The sequence below is a fragment of the Branchiostoma lanceolatum genome, chromosome 9, assembly GCF_035083965.1.
Source record: "Branchiostoma lanceolatum isolate klBraLanc5 chromosome 9, klBraLanc5.hap2, whole genome shotgun sequence".
NCBI classification, from domain to species: domain Eukaryota; kingdom Metazoa; phylum Chordata; class Leptocardii; order Amphioxiformes; family Branchiostomatidae; genus Branchiostoma; species Branchiostoma lanceolatum.
The window spans coordinates 12,538,551-12,555,797 of NC_089730.1; the positions used below are offsets into that span (position 1 = coordinate 12,538,551).

At 40.6% G+C, this 17,247-nt stretch overlaps 1 protein-coding gene across 1 annotated transcript; it reads right to left on the reverse strand.

Moving 5' to 3' along the window:
- Positions 1 to 425: 425 nt before the first annotated feature.
- LOC136441758 (otoancorin-like) lies at positions 426 to 16,938 on the reverse strand. The gene is made up of 28 exons (XM_066438220.1): positions 16,669 to 16,938; positions 15,090 to 15,155; positions 14,746 to 14,779; positions 14,299 to 14,419; positions 13,764 to 13,922; positions 13,281 to 13,389; positions 12,883 to 12,997; positions 12,313 to 12,493; positions 11,760 to 11,881; positions 11,181 to 11,337; positions 10,671 to 10,853; positions 10,458 to 10,496; positions 9,013 to 9,180; positions 8,377 to 8,517; positions 7,962 to 8,020; positions 7,652 to 7,772; positions 7,309 to 7,427; positions 6,906 to 7,035; positions 6,276 to 6,472; positions 5,307 to 5,397; positions 4,772 to 4,961; positions 4,024 to 4,217; positions 3,578 to 3,736; positions 3,214 to 3,356; positions 2,772 to 2,911; positions 2,262 to 2,359; positions 1,771 to 1,909; positions 426 to 1,336 (listed from the first exon to the last, which is right to left on the reverse strand). The coding sequence occupies exons 1-28, from the start codon at positions 16,727 to 16,729 to the stop codon at positions 1,275 to 1,277; spliced, it is 3,498 nt and encodes a 1,165-aa protein (XP_066294317.1). The 5' UTR covers positions 16,730 to 16,938; the 3' UTR covers positions 426 to 1,274.
- Between the last annotated feature and the right edge of the window lie 309 nt (positions 16,939 to 17,247).

The window sequence follows — 17,247 nt, forward strand, 5'->3', positions numbered from 1 at the left end:
TGCACCTTAATGGCATGTTGGTTTTGGGTGAATTCACCTCAATTTGAGTTGGTTCTGGCGGGTTACACATGGCCATACTTCAAGCTTTTAAGTCACGGCCCAGTCTTCCATACATGACGCAAAAGAAATCCATCTTTTTAGGTAGCATCTAGAGGAAAATTTCAAACTGTTTTTCTTTTATCCTGAAGGCACGAATCTTCCTTCATCAATAGCAATGCTGACTTTTTTCTACTTGTGTGCTTAGTTTTCATTCATATGGTAATGTACCTGACGATGAAAAGTCCACAACTGCAAATAAAGCTCTGGCCACGAACTGCAAGCTTTCAGTTGACCTCACACTCAAACACATACCTATTCTCTCTCAATAAACCACCGAGTGAGTGACTGAGGATGACCATGACAGCGTAACAACTCAACACTAAGAATAACAAAGTATGAAAGTCTTATCTTAAAGCATAATTGATATTCATCAATATTCCTCTTTCTCAGTTAGCTATGTCACTAAGAATGGAATGCAGCGGATTTATAAAGATTCTTCATTAATTATTCACTAAAATGCAATATATAAAAGACACAAGTTCCCACCTTGGAGGAATTTTTGCCTCTAAATTCTTGCAACAACAGTAATAGTGTGTGACAATGTGTACAAAGGTCTTATCTTTACAAATATCTGAATTTCAAATACATTGGTTGAAAAAAGAGGCTCACACTCAACAATTTACAATTCAGTATCCTTGAAATCCTTCTGCACAAAAGGTCCAGCTATCATAAAATGTGCATATTAGCTATTCTCTTACTGTTTAACGAGCAATATACATGTAACGTTACATATGTACACTTGTTGGGATATACACACATCTCTTTAAGCAATGTCAAAAACCTTTAATACATAAAAGCATCATGTCGTGCATATTTTTATCATAGAAAGTGATCAATCTGACTTTCATTAGCAGAAATGAAAAGAAAATCTAAGACGTTAAAGAAACCTAATTTAATGTCCAGAGCAGTCAAACTTGTACAATAAACATTGCCACAATTTGTGTCGTGTAATGATAGAACAACTTTTCAAAGCCATCATCTCTTCTATTGCTTCTGAAGCAGGATCTGTCTGTCACAATCACAATCAAATTCTCCTTTGAAGTGAATTCTACCAACAAAGATGAACTTTCAAGCTCTTCTATTCCTTCTCCTTCTAACACTTCTATCATGATTGAAATCAAATATACAGTTCCTGTAGTTCATATCATCTTCACAGCTTGATGACATCAGGACCATCATCTTAATGCACAGCAGAGACAGATAACCATCATCATCATGTTGGCCTGTAGGAGGGAAGCTGGAGAAAAACAGGAGACACTTCATGTGTTAAATTCTGATAAAGCATCTCTTTCTGTAGCATATACAAGTACCACACTGTTTCCACTCATAAATGAAGGGAAAATAGTAAAGATCTAACATATCATTAAGTAATATCAGGAATCTCTTGGAAGCCAAGAAATTGTGGCAAGTGTTTTGTATCCATGCATTGATACAATGTCCCACGATTTGACCTCTTGTCTTAATTCATGATCATGTAAGTGGAAATAAGGTTCAACTCTGTTCCCATAGGGCCTTGAACATTCCAGCATTGACAATGTAAATGTTATGAAAGCATTAAAACATTCTAGTCTGACACCACACCTTTTATTTTTGTTTGGTTTGTTAATAAAACAAACAAACAAACAAACACCTGGTGACACCCGACTTTGAGAATCTTTACTGATGCCGTACCTGTGTTTCCATTTTGTCCCAGTGTGGCGTCCGAGACGGCATCTCTCTGTGCCCGGGACAGAGCCCGTAGCTGTTTGTCTGTGACTGCCATGGCCTGGGACGGGCCTAGCCTCCCTATCCTCCACACAGAGAACGCACTCTGAAATAGACAGGTATACATGATGGTTAATGCAGTAGTTAATCTACTCTAGCACTTTTGCTGATGACAACTTGGGAACAATAGTAATTCAGTGTGTTCTGCTGCTGCAGTGGTCTGAACATCCTGCAGCTGCAGCAGTCTTTCTTCAAATCTCTCCACTTTGTCCGCTTCATCGCAAGCTTCATAGTAGTTTTTTTTAGGAACAATATCAGAGAGCAAAAGGGTATGATAAATGTTACCAATGATGTGACATAAGTTAAAGGTATTATCTACATATTAATCATAAGACAGAAAATGAAGTTTAAACTGCATGTTTAGGCATGGGAGTTATTTCTAATATATCCAAGCGTACCTTGAACTTGTTTGGGTCCATAATTGAGATGGCCAATGGTGTGATAGCTCTCAACCTGTCCTCATGTAACCCTGACAGCTCTGATGATGACAGCCCAGCTGAAATAGAATACGTATAAAGAGGCTGCTAAATGTAACATGTATCATTGTTATAATGTGCAACAAATAGTCTACGTCAGAATCTTGATCAGCTTGGTTTGCCCTGCAATGGTTTACCATGAATGCAACTATTTGAGCCATTTATACTATTCTTTTAGTGACCAAAGGAGCCTGGTGTAGACTAGCATTTTTAATGATATTCGTATACAATATCATTAGCAAACGAACTTTGTCTCACAATTAAGGGCTTTGTCTGCCCTATAAAGTTTAGAAAGGAATCAGTTTTTTTCATCATTAATCCCAGCAAACCCTTTATACAATCAAATATAATTCTACTATATAATTCATAAATGACACACAAGTCACATCCCATCTGTCAAAGCCACTCTTCAGGATGTAATACCACACTTACCGGCCACCACGCCCAGATCCAGTATCGTGTCCTGGCCCCAAGTGTTGGGCCCACCGTACAGTTTTCCTGCCAGGCCTCTCAGCGCACTCAGTCTGGCATCATCACAATCCGTCAGCAGGCCGATACTACGCACTGCATCACTGATACAGGAGGAGGTGAGGAAAGTAACAGTTGTTACCATTTGGAAACCAGAAAAAGTTATAAGTGCCGGTAGTCAAAGCAGACAAAGTATTTACAGAGCGACATAGTGCTAATTTTGTGATATCTAAAGATTCAAACAATAAACTTTGCAAACTCAGTTGTTCATTCTGTGATTATAGGAACCGACAATGCCTATTGTATAGACCTAGGGGTGGGTCATTAACCCTATATTGAAAGATTGATAAGCATTGTGATATCTCCTATTACAAAGATGTTGTATATGAAACTAAATTGCACCGACCTGAAAGCACCCAGGTTGATCCGGCTGACCTGTGAGGTGGTCATGCCGCACAGGAAGTTGCCTAATCCAATCAGCTGCCTTTCTGTCAGCGCGCTGACGTCATTTCCATTTTGATTTAGAAAGGCTCTGAAGGCCGCCTCCAGCTGTGAATGTAATTGTCAACATGTTATAACAGTACATGACAGTGCTGACAAGTTTTCAAGCAAAATAACCAAATTGTGTATTCCTTATGCAGATATGTGACTAAAGTATAAGAAACATGTACAAAGGTAATCTTGACACCCTTGTCTGTTCCGATCTGAAAGAGTCTCTGAACTTTCTTAACTTTTGTTATTAGAGGAAAAGGACCTAAAATGACCTATACCTGTTGTTTGGTGTAATTCGAATGCTTTGAGATGCCGTAGACACTGTCGATGTTCCCGTAGTTCAGAGCTGCCAGGTCACCAGGGCTGAAGGTCACAGCGATGCGACCAACTCGTGCCATGAGGTCGGGGGTCAACTGTTGTACAGTCCCACCAGCAGCCTGCAGATAAAGTTTTTTTTATTTTATTATCATCAATATTTGTTTTGATTTATACACCATTTGGTTTCAAGTCACTTTACTTGTAAACTTCATAAAAAAGCCATCCAGAAAACTGCTTGCTGAATCATCACCTCATAAGTAGGAAACTTCAAACAGACATGAATTTATTTGAAGCAAAGCAAGACCAGAGACACAATCACTCAAAAAAATATAAAACTGAAAACAGTAAGGTGAGGCCCAAATACCCTGCATGTATAAAGTGGATAGCAATGCTGGACAAAGCTTACATTAAAAGTCTTGAGCTTCAGTATACGCAGCATGTAATTGTCCCAGTCCGTGCCGTTTGAGCGGGCGGCACCGAACACCTCCAGACAGTCCAGGAACTCTCTATTGTCCATGTAGGTGACCTGCTGCTCGGATAGCTGTACAACAGCGCCGCCTAGCAGCTGCACCTGGTCACACAGCAGAGGTGCCTGCAGAGCTGCAAACAGATAATAGAAACTACATTCAGACAGTTTTGTGATCCTACAAGCAACAATGTAGACTCATGCTATGCAGTGTGACCTCCTAGTTACCAAAAAGGGGCAAAAACATGTCATGCTAAGCTAATAACTGAAATGGATGAATTTTGCAACATGAATTGGATTTTAGTTGGGGTTTTTTTGGGGGGGGGGGGTATCTATCTTAAAAGTTTCAGTTTGGAAGCTTGGCTTTGACAAAGTCAAGAGAACCCTTGAATGGTTTAACAACAATCTGACCAACATTTTTCTATTTCACTGACAGGAAGCAAAGGTTTTGGACAAACTGGGAACTACCCTTGGTGCTGAACATGCCATCAATTCTAATGCAGTCTTCTGCAACAGAAGTACAGTAGTTCCTGCAAGCTTGTCAGATTCGAACCCACATCTTGACAGTGATATGGCACATGGGGTGTCGAAAGATTTAGAAAAAGACCTGAACTTGCAGGATGAAGTTATGCTACCCGTAAGCGGAATTATGTGATCAGTATCTCATACAGATAACAATCCAACTGACTTTGTCTCCTGTTCCGTGGGGGTATGGGCGAAGTTCTGCCTCTGGCGACTGCTGTGATAACCCTCTTATAGAGATTGTTGTTCCTCTTCACGGCCAGACAGTCCCTGTCTGTACTTCTGTTAGCATTGATGATGTCTCTGTTGTCTTGTGGAACAGGAAGTACCAGATCTATAGCGTCCAACAAGGCATCCTGAACACAAAAAAGCAAGAGAGAGAAATATGCTTAAACAACAATGGACAAAGACATCAGAAAAAGATTTTTGCAGATGCACATAATAACACCAGTACATGTGGTGGTTCAAAGAAGTTTTTGAACTATTATCATGGTAATTGTCATATCATTTCAGTTTAACAGTTGTCCGCTCTTTTCTGTTAATCAGAGATACTGGCAGCCCCAGAAAAGCCGTTAAAATCTATGCATCGTACTGGTTATGTCCATTGGCCTCCAATCACCATGCAATACCCTTTTGTTTGTTAGTTCACTTTAAGAACAAAGTCACAAAAATGTTGTGCAGTATGAGAAAGTTCTGATCACCTGAGATATCCTCTGTATGTCTCCGTCCAGGAGGTGGAGTAGAGGACCGGCCTGGCCCAGCTCATAGGCTGTCCACCATCTGGCATTGTTCCTGTAAGACACATTCTACTGTTATAAAAAGAACATGTAGCAAAAGATAATTTAAAGAAGATTTGTTCATAGTCATATTCTATCATCTACAGGTAGTTTAAGCTTTGGATTCATTAATTTTCTCATGAAAGGCAATGTTCCTTATTTGTAAATATCAGCCATTGATATGCCATGTATCAAGCTTGCAGTATGAATGAATCTCACTGCATAGCTGTCAGAATAACACTTTGTTGTCATGATTTGTGAATTGATATGAGACAGCCTAAACCTGATATCCAACTGTTATAATTCGATCTACTTATGTCATGCCCCGACTCCATATCTACGTACTTAGGCCAATATATGTGTAGCGCTTCACAAAAGAGAGAATGTATTGTAACAGACAGAAACGTTTAACGTACATTATGTAGATAAGCCATTTACGTCCATATTGTTGTAGTCATAGTTTTAGAATAGACTAGCATTGTTCTATTGATTGTTTTGTGAATGTTGCCATACATTGTGCCATGTACAATTGTCAAGCAATAAAGTTCATTCATTCATTAGCGTAGCGTGCGTAGTCCAGTGGTTAGAGATCTTGCCTCTGGAACTAGAAGCCCCGGGTTTGATCCCAGCTGTGTCGCTCACCCGACATGCACGCTACTGTTAAAGATCGCAGTCCTTAGGACGGGAGGTTAAGCTGTGGCCCACTGTTTATTGTGCTTGTTGAAAAGAGCTAGGGGAATTTCCCCGGTACAATGAACCTGTAAATATTGTATATAGCGTCTGTCTTCTCTGTCACGACCAGTGGAAGAGTAGCTCATCTGTTCATTGAGTTCATTTGAGCTAAACTGGTTCGAGATCCCTTTCCTTTTTCATTCATATAAAAACAACACCTACCCAAAGGCTGTTTTGATGAGGTCCTTCACAGCTTCTCTCTGTCTGTAACTGAAGCACTGGCACTCCTTCAGGATGTTGATGGCGTCCAGCACGGCGTCTTCGGTAATCTTAAAGAAGTCGTCAATGTGACACAGAAGCTTGCCCAAGACGTCAACATCAGTGGCGTCCAGTCGGTACTGTTGACTCTTTTGTTTGCCCTGTGTGTTAACAATGACACTGCTGTCAACGATGCTGTGTGATAGAAAATCCTGTCCAAGGGGTTGATAAAATGCTATTGGCCTTACTGCGAGACTCCCAGCTATCAAGGTTACCTTTAAATATGTTTTATTTGTAATTATTAGTTTTGACATTTTTTTCAGCAGAAAATCTTTAAATTTATCACTGCCAGATAGCTGTCCCTATTCAGTGACAGTTTAGTATTCTTAGATTTCAATGTATATTTTTTGCAGGTTTTCTACATTGCAAACATTGTTGATGAACAAAATTGAATACAAAACAACCCTATACAACGATCTTTTATTAAGTGTAATATAGTTGTTACCTTGTATTTGCTTGACAATGTGTAGTCAATAGATGACACATGTATCACTGATTCCAAATATGTGTGATTTCAAGACCCTGACATCTTACCAGACATGTGAGTGCCAGTTCTGTCACGTTCCGTTGGTACCAGATAGGGAAGTGTGACATGTCCAGCTTCCCAATCTTACGGAACGCATCGCTACAGTCTGGCCGTGGGATGGAGGCCAAAATTTCATACCTGTAGAGGTTTGCAATATTGACATAATGTTAGATGTTTTTGTGGCATCTTCATTATATATCCAAGTGCCTCATTTTATGAGTCATTCAAAACAGTTGTAGAGAACTATTCATGATGAATCTTTTTACATCAACAGCTGACAAATATTCCATAGTATATCAGCTGAGAAATTCACAGGGAATTTTGTAACATCTTTAGACAGTTTCAAACACGTAAAAAGTTTGATTATACAAGACAAGTAGGTGAATATACTCAAGAGGAGGTCATACTAACCGCATTTCTGCTATGACATGTCCAGGCACTGTAGTGACAGCACCAGTGGAGCCTGTCACGCTACCATGTTTCAGGGTGATGTTCATGGCTACCTGCGTGGCATTGGCCAAGCAAACTCTCTGGAATATTAGAAAACAAAAAAGTAAGTTCATGCTACAAGTATGAGTATGCTACATTTTTTTGTTCTCAATGCTTACATCTGCCAAACGGTCACATCTAAGTAACAAAGCAATGTAGCGACAATTAAGCATATCTTACAGCAGAAAAGGAGGAAGGCAAAAGAGAAAGCAAAAAATAGCTATCACAACTTTTGGGGTAAAAGAAGGATGAGAACATTTCTTACCACTCCTCTGGGCAGTTGATCCACATAATCATACAGACTCACGGCTACTTCAACAATGTCCTGTAGAGCCACATTATCCATGTCTGGGCACCTTATTCCACGGAGCAGGGTACCTAATGTCCTGAACAGAGACAAACTAAGGTATAACATTTCCTACTGATAGTATAGACTGTGCAGTAGTACATGTTCAGCATTGTGGTTTACTGCTTTTAATGTGTAAAGAGCCCAATGTTTTATTATAAGAGTAAAAGAAGATTTTTCCATTGCAGTAACATGTTATAATTGCCAGAGCAACAACAAATCATCTTACCCGACAAGAGTAGGAGTCAGCTGTCTCGTCTCTTTTATCCTCTTGATCAGATTTGCTGCCTAGATTTTTCAAGGAGAGGAAGTATTGTTTAGATAACAGCTTCCAAAACATCTGACAAAATGTCCTATCAATGTATATCAAGTAAGGTAACATTGATTGTGTTCTAAAGGCCCATTGCCTTGTTTTCTCAGTGTAAAATGATAAATATATTTATTGATAAATGAGCAAACTGAATAGTATCAACACTTAGAAAGTGAACGTATACAACATAGATCAGCATTTATGCCTAAAATGGTCTAAAAATATTCCATGTTCACACTGAAAGAACAAACATGTATTTCTTACTTCAAACACAAGAATGTGTGTGCTTTCACACTTAATGTGTTAGTGAGGGTTCCCATTTCCTTAGTATTACCTGTGCTTGGTTCCAGGGTAGTGTAGCCAGTGAGGGGATGTCTTGTTCTGATGGGAACACATTGGTCACTGACCCCAGAGACAGGTCAGAGATCAGAGGTCCAAGGTCATTTACAACCCTGTCAGGACTATTGCCAACAATCTGAAACAATGGGTTTAAACATGTCACTTCATGTGTTGTTGGTATTGACTATAAGCTTGCCCATTTTCAACTGTAACAAATGCTTTTATGACTTTGATCCACTATGCTTGTCAGATTGACTAGCGTTAACTACATTTTTGTATTCAGCATGACAACACACAGTGATGCAAAACCAAGATTTTTTGTATTGTTGAAATTTCTAACCTTCTTCAACGTATCAAGATTTATGTACTTTGAAGTGTTGCCTTTCCTCTATTCTCTTTTATGTTTGATACTTCTCTGAGACAGCAGCAGACAAATTATGTGGCCTTTCCATGTATATACTTTCCTATGTCAAGAGGTATCTCACTTCAACAACCTTCATTTGAAATCTATTGAAGTCATCATCATCATCGGTACTCTCATTACGAGCTGTAGCAAGCGAAGCTTACTCTCCAGAACTGCTTGTTGAATGAATTGAAGTACAAATGGATAGGCATTATTATTGGAAACTACCTTTTTCACAATGGCCTTCCTCTGAGCAGGAATCATCCCGTTGGCAGAGCCGATGAGAGTAGAGAGTGACCCCTGCAGCCCCTGCTGTCCAAACTGGGCCAGCGTGGCACTGTCCACTGCCGCTGCGATGTTACCCAGGCGGGAAAGGTCAGCAGTGGTCACTGCAGACTTTGGAAAGGAAACCAAGAGTGTTTAACTTAAGCCAGTAATCTTTATTGACACAACAAAAGTAAAGCGACTATCATAAGTTCTCTACAACTACACAGACAGACAAATATAGTGTTGACTTATATATGTTTGTACGTTTAACGTTGGGTAACATAAATTCGTGGGGTACTTAAATTCGGGATTTTTCGAAAACGGGGTATTTAGGGATATGTGCTAGATGTAACATCAGTAATACCGCTAGAAATGCAAACTTGACAGACTAACGTATTCAGAACACTGTCTGAAAAGCTTCGATAAGCATGCATTAGAAGGCGACGAGGACAAAAACTCTCCGTCCCTTATTGGAACAGTCTGAGGGCTTCGAGGGAGAATCACACTACATCGTTGTCGGCTGGTTTATAAGACAAATGTCACATCCGCTTCCTGCTAAACACAATCATTTACAAGACAACTTATTTTCTTAAAATTGCTGACCTGCAATTGGACTCTAGGTGTGATCAATCATCAAAACCCCTCTTTGTTGCTACAACCTACGGCACGTGTATTTTCCCGCCGCCATATCATTACCCAGAATCCTGTTGTCAAGCAGACGACAAAGGTTTGTGAGGAACACTTTTTTGTCTAAATGTTGCGTGTGATTGTGGACTGAGGACGATATTTTCCTCAAAGTTTGCTCCTAACACAACAAGGAATACATGGACATAGTAGTATTATCAATGCTACGGCATCCGACTAACCTTCCATGAATAATGTACACGTTGCCATTAATGACGGTGGATGTCGGCTTTGACGTTCTATAGCTACCGACTCAACACACGGGTTGTTCCCGTAGGCCTGATGTGTGCGGTACGGCCGTTTTTTCGTGTATTTTTTTACTTGGACACGTCTATATCCATAGCACTCTCCTCAAGCCAAGGATGGAACGAATAGCTGCTGTATAAAATGTAATTAGCGGTAAGATATTCAAGACGAATCTTCTCACCCGAATTAATGTTCACCCCTGTCCGACAGCACCGTCATTGTGCGTGCGGCGGACGGTAGTTTCAAGTTGAAATATTCTGGTGTCAGCACGACTAGAGACAAAATCTACCATATATATGATTAGTGCAAAGATAGTACATGATACTGACAGAATAATAGAAAAAAAGGATGGTTTATTGTTCTGCTAGATTGATTTCAGTCAATCATTATCGGAAAAATCCCGAATTTATGTTACCCAACGTTATATGTCATGAGCAACTTAAGAATCAAGAAATACAAACTTTTCTTCCACTTACCCTTTTTCCGTCAACATACTTTTCAAGTAGAGTTTGTGCCTGTAAGTGCATAAAACAAAATAAGAATTAATCTAAGAGGTTAAAATAGAAAGTTTTCTGTCCAATTGCTCACATCTGAAAGGTCCAAAAAAGTTACCTGTTACTTCAAGAAAAAACTCAGTGTTTTCATTATCATGAAAGCAAGACGTTCAGAAGAAGAAGCAAAAAGCTAACCTGTGCTCTGGACAGTCCCTGGGCCTGTGAGAGTTCAGAAATGGCGTCAAATACACTCCTGGCCTGGAGCTCCCGCAGGTCACTGACCGACAGGCCGACAATGGCGGGGCCAACGTTCCTCAGGTCAGTGACACTGGCGGTGGTCGGGGCGGGGATCAACGACTTGGCGATTCTCTGAGCCAGCTGAGACACAAGATGAACAGCGAATATAAAACTTCAGCTCAGTTCAATCACTATGAATGTACAAGGTTCATGTTTCCTCTAAACTGAGCAAAGTTCTAGAACCAACCAACGTTAGGACCTCTCCTTGGTGCTGAATGTGCCATCTATTTCATGCATTCTTCTCTAACAAATGTAGTTCCAGTAATCTATTATCCAATGTACCTATTCCTTCAGTACCTATTCTTTTCACACTTTACCAGAGTGATGTTTGTCATAACTTTGAACCAATACGTGACAAAAACAAGCAAATAACAAACAAACAAACTCGAAACTTCCACTCCGCCTTACCTTCCTGCCAGGTCTGGACAGCTGGTTCCCGGGGCGTCCCGGGACGCCGATGTTACACTTGTGCAGCACTCGAGCCAGTTCCCTCCACACGTCCTGACTTAGAGAGTTCGCCTTGTACCCCAGCGCCTCGGGTAACACACACGTCAGCTTACCCAGTCTGCGAGATAAACAGCAATCTATTGTGTGCTCGAACGTTACGTCACAACTTGTACATTATAGCCGTTAAGTTACCATCGTAGTGGATTGCATAGATTCGAAATGGCATCCGGTCTTTCATGGTGGTCTCGTGCACTCTACATTACGCAGAGACAAAAGACAGGCGTGTTGGGGTAGATGGAAATCAAATGTCCCTTTGATTCTTAAGTTTGACATACTAGTGATCAGTTGGTGACAAACTAATCGAGTCTATTGCCAGGTATACTTATCGTCACATTATACATGCACAATAAGCAATTTGCAACCATTGCATTCTATAAGATATAACAGTGATTGCTATTGAAAAAGGTAACGAATAAGTCCAAATGTTGAAGACATTCGTAGCTATGCTGTGGTACATTAGAATTAGATGCCTAAACTTACTTCTGAACGTTGCTTATCGGTTCCGTCACGGTAACGTTTGCATACAGCAGTTTGTCCAGAATGCCCCGCGCTAACGTGGGGTCAATGTCCTCCAGTCTGTGGGAGTTGAACACCAGTTTCCACTGAAAAAGGAAGGATAATCAGAATCTAACGTCCAAACAGACTTGAGATTCAGCCAGTTTTCTGCTGCTTTTCGCTCGTTTTGTCAGGTGACGCATTTTTCTCAACGCATAGAGCTGAACTTCGCCAAAACTCGTCAAACGCATACTTCTTATTATTATCATCACAGAGCTAGGAAATTAAGACAAGCCGTTTTCGGTGCATGCCATGAAAACAACCAAAAAGTCAGTTGCATCTCAGGAATGCACAGAAGTTGCCCATAGAAAAATGGCGGAAACCATGTAAAAAGTATCTGCAGTTAATATCAGATGTAGTAACGTTATATCTACACCTAGGCAAGACAACACATTGGTTTAGTAGTAACAGAGATGCATTGTTTTATGATGAAACAATTGTTACATGAATAATTATAGTAAAAGCTTTGTTTTCGTACTGTGTCGATGGTTATGTTTTCGACATCGTTCAGACTGATGTCACCCACAAACACCCCCAGTGACTGGATGACGTTCTCTTCAGTGGACCAGTTCCCTGCCTTGACCCGTTTGAAGTACCGAACAACGTTAGCTCGCACGGGACCGCTTAGTCTGGGCCGGACATTCTGCAACAGTTCCAAACTGCACACAGGAAAACAAGAAAACAAACATTTTAGTGTACACATTGCTGAAATTTGAAACACAAAGAAATTGAAAGTGTGCATTATAGAAATATCAGTCCTTGTGCACGTGAGTATGCGTAGTCAAAGGCGTTTAGATGACTTGGATCGCCCTTTGAAAAACTGTTCACGTTAGCAACTGAATAAGCTAGTAAAAGAGCAAAATTCGTAATACAAAACTACGTTCCATTTATATTTCCCATCAATTTTTTTCTCACTTTTCAGCAATTTTCGACTGTAGCCATGTCAAATGTTTAAGAATTACAAAGTCCAAATATCATGTGTACAATATTTCAATGTTGGTTGTATTTGATTAACATAGGTGATGAAGAGCTGGCTTCCTCTACTCACAGTTTCTCGGCGACCATGTCGGACTCCTTGACTCTGTTGACATGCCCCACGGTTATACCGGGGAGGTACGGCGACAGCTTCGGCAGACTGTCCTGCCATGCCTCGTCCACATTACCTGGAAACATTCAATTTATTATGAAAAAGCAACAAAAGAAAAACAATAGACAGTAGATATTTTTCACTATTCCGAAAGCATAATTTTATATCGGATTCAATGATTCAACACTTTCAATGTGTTGTGAGTCACTTCCAATTGTAATAACCTTGGAGCACTAAGATACCATATTGATCAACGAAATTATGAATTCGTCCTTGTAGATTACCAGATGGCAGCACTCAACAGTGTCACATTGGGGGTCATCCCTAGACTCTTGTGATGTCCATAAGAAGATACGTACCTTGCATATGGTTCATCCCGATCTTGAGAATGGCGTCCCTGAGAGGAGTTGAGATGGGCAGTCCGTCCACCGGCATGACCACGGACCGCTCTGGCTGCTGGCCTTGTCCCTGATGCAAAATGTGTTACAGTCAGCACAATCCTTTTTCTCGAACACGTTTTAGAATCTTGTAATGTATAGCTTCAAGTGCTTGCTTCTGAAGCCAATGTCTAAATGCAAAACAACGTACAACTATGTGCTTCAAAAGCGGTGGCATGATGTCCACTCTATGTAACGATACATGATGTAACTATCATTTCAATCCAGGATTGCATTGAATCTAGAACATGGACACTCATTCGTTGATTGGATGGTTGGTTGCTTGGTTAGTTGGTTGGTTAATAGTTATCATTAGACGCGTCATTAGGAAAAAAACTGAACAAGACATGTGTACTTGACTAGTTCTCTTTTGATTCAAGAGAAGGACAATGTTATCCGGCTTACCACAGCTGATGTGGAGGCGGCGATCTGAAGAATGTCGAAGAACTTGACCAGGTCAATGTTCTGCAGGACATAAACAACCGACGGGACATCCCGCGCGATGTCTGCCGAGGTCAACAGGTGTCGTAGCGCAGGCGCACTGATATCATTCAGCTTGGGTTGCTTTGGCAATAAAGGTAGACAAAGATACATATTATTGATTGTATTCTAGAGACTACCAGAGGTGACACAAATGTCAGTGTCTTCAGATCTTCATGTGCTACTTCGTTGTTATTACGTAACGTTAGATCTAACATAACCATTTCTAAACAACATTGTTTCAAATTCATTAACGACTATATACAATTTCCATCCTCTTCGGTTTTTTGTTAGTTTTCATTATGCTGGGCATAAGATTATGTGTCACTCCACAGCTAATCAACAAAGATTGTGATATTAGAGTGTATGTGTATGAACTAACACAATTAAACAGCTGCAGATTGTATGAAGCAATTTTTGATGGAATTGTCATCTTTTTTTTCATATTCCTCATATTCACCTTTAACGCAGCGAGCAATCTGGCCTCCACCACCGCAAGGTCATCTTCATTCAGCTCGTCTCCGTTTAACCCGCCCTGGAGAAACCTGTAGAACCGCGACCTCCAGTTGATACGGTTGGCCCTGTGTGGGGAGGGGGTGAAAATGTTAAATTTTGTATCTATTAGAGAGTAATTATAAGATTAGCAACACTAAATTGACAAGAAACTATGAAAACCTGAATGAAAAAATAGTATATTGTAATTTCCGTTCTAATGACAGTTTCCAAATTCAATCCGGTTGCTTGGGTAACTGTTACCTTCGGTAATTCAATTCAATTCAGTTTATTAAATCAACCTTGCAGCGTTACATAAAAGCTGAATTGTGTTGATTTTTACACAAACACTATACACAATATATTGCAATCATAATGATAAGTAGACAAACTAGAGAAATGATAACCAACTCACGCTCTCGCAACAGCTTGGTCGTCTAAACCTCTACCTGTAGAAAAATTGGAAAGCATCAGTGTAACAAAAATCAAGAGAAGAAATATTAGCTGTACCTATAACGCCAATGTTTTTGCTATGATTCTTAATATGAATATCCCCTTTCTGTTACATATGTCCGTATCATCAGACATGAGTTTTAGTTGGGTTTGCAGTCTTCATCAGTCTTTAGATTAAAGTTGTATTTCACCTTAGAATACTATGTGACCGAATGTCTTGTTTTTTACGTACAGTACACTGAAAAGAAAAGTGGAAATATGAACCTGCATGAAGAAAAAAGATACTAGAATGAACCCCAGACTTACTCGTGAACGACCCAGAAATCGCTGTCGGAATTCTCACTGTAGGAAGGACCACGGCCTGTTGATTACCTGTGAAAAAAAGGAAGGAACTTATTGTTTCATAATGATTCATTACAATGTTGTGTCCTTAACAATGAAGAGAGGTTTATGTGATGGCTTCGGTTCATGTTGTGTGCGGTTGACAAGTTTGGCTTAAAATCTGATCTCCTTCATTATAAGCTGAAATTCACCATTATTAAGATAGCTAGCCAACCAGTGACATGCTAGCAGGCGTCGTCTTTTAACTTGTCTCGAATTTCCGTCGTTAATCGTTCTAATCTTGACTGAATTCGATTACACAACATTCCCCTCAATACGATCTTCCACGCCGCATTACAGCCCACTCGTGTTTATGCACTAGTGCCTATTGTTGTGGCTTGTTGGTTTGCGTAAGAGAAACACCGGTATAACGCGGTTACAAGAGGCGGCCATCTTTTGTTTGATCGGAAATTCAAGCCTTGCAAAAACACGTAGGAAACAATAGATTGACCCTAAAGATCGTTCCCGAAGTTACCTGTTCGGGTTATATCGCCTTGTTGCGACATAAACACCACTAGAACTACTGACGATTGAATCCCTTCTGAATGTATAACTTGCTTGGCATATCTTGCGTATTGATTTTATTTAACTTCATGAAATATTTATGCCTCTGTAGGCACACACGGAACAACGCGACTGGTGCAAAATAACAGGTGTCTATTTTTATCCACACTGTTGTCAGTAACAGGATTTAAAGGTACAAATAATGTGGGTGCGAACAGTTTGGAGTCGATGTGACAGTGTATATGTGGCAGTGTGGTAGAACGGCTGTTTTATTTGAAGTGTGTGGCACAGTGACCGAAACTTGTTAGACGATATACCTGGGTAGGTTTGCGCCTGGGGCCAGTAACGGCTGAGCGCAAGGAAACGCGGACAGTAAACACAGACGATCTGTGCACACCAGGACACGCCGATAAGCTTTCTGGCACGCAGGAAATTCTTCATTTGCGATGGCGTAGAAAAAGTGGGTAACGACGCGTCCATGTATATAGGTGTGCAGCGTTGTTTTTGTTGTCGGCTTTTTTAGCAATACGGAAACGCCCCCTACTGATTTAGATAACAATAACTTGTTTATCGTGCGTAGCGTCTTGTTGTATTTCATGTACCTGTCTGAAGTTTCAGAAACGAGAAGGGGGAAGACACACAGTTATCTTAAGAAACTACACACGAACTTAAGGAGCTACAAACACTGAAACAGGAAAGGTAGCTCTGTAATGTATACAGCACAACAGCGTAGCCCGTCCATTAAGAGATGACCCCCACCCCCTACTGTCTGTACTAGTAATCTTGGTACGCTTCACTAGGAACTAAGAACAAAATTCAATACTCCTGACTTCAGCGTAAGTATAATCCGATAACACAGAGGACGTGTACCCTTAAGTATGTATTCAACAAACGATCTTATCAACCAGGATGGTTTGATAACATCGTACACTCACACATACACGGGACGTTCTCATGTTACCTGTATCTACAAGCATCAAGGCCAACATTTTAGTCTTACTTGTGATGACTTGAAGTAGGATTAAGGTGAACGTAAGAAGAATCCTTTCCGTCGGTGCCATGCTTGGGTTTCGTAGCTGAAGATTCCTTGGAACACTTCAAGACGTGGTCGTGTTACTTTAAGACACTGAACCGGTGATCACACCAGAGTTACCTGTCCAGGTGACACACTACCAAGAAATATGGTTGTCTCCATGAGAGGGGTCATTATGACGTAGTTTTCCCCGAGGGGTGCAGACAGTGAGTGGAAGGGCGGGAACGTGGGCGTGCCAGGTACTGCCGCATCCCCGTTGTTGTCGTTGTGGTCTGTGCAGTAATCACAGGTGAAGTCACCCACAAACCGGTTAGGTGGGTCTGGAGAGACCTCTGACCCCGTGACATTAGACCCGTCCCGTACAGGTAATTTGATGGCGGATGGGACTGAGCTAGACTGAGAGCGCTGTCGCACGCAAGCTTTACGTTATGTACACAAAAGAACATACAATAGAGCACGGAAGTAGCAACGTCCGTGTACGAAAATTGCGGTTTACATGTAGGTTGTGTATCTTATAGTTGAAGTAGTCTAATGTCATCAGAAAAT

Excerpts from the sequence above, each read along its gene's own strand:
- LOC136441758 (XM_066438220.1), bottom strand. The coding sequence starts at position 16,729 with ATGGCACCGACGGAAAGGATTCTTCTTACGTTCACCTTAATCCTACTT. Across the intron at positions 11,882-12,312 it reads AAAACATAACCATCGACACA|TGGAAACTGGTGTTCAACTC; the intron begins GTACGAAAACAA and ends TTCCTTTTTCAG. Across the intron at positions 7,773-7,961 it reads CTGACTCCTACTCTTGTCGG|GACATTAGGTACCCTGCTCC; the intron begins GTAAGATGATTT and ends GTCTCTGTTCAG.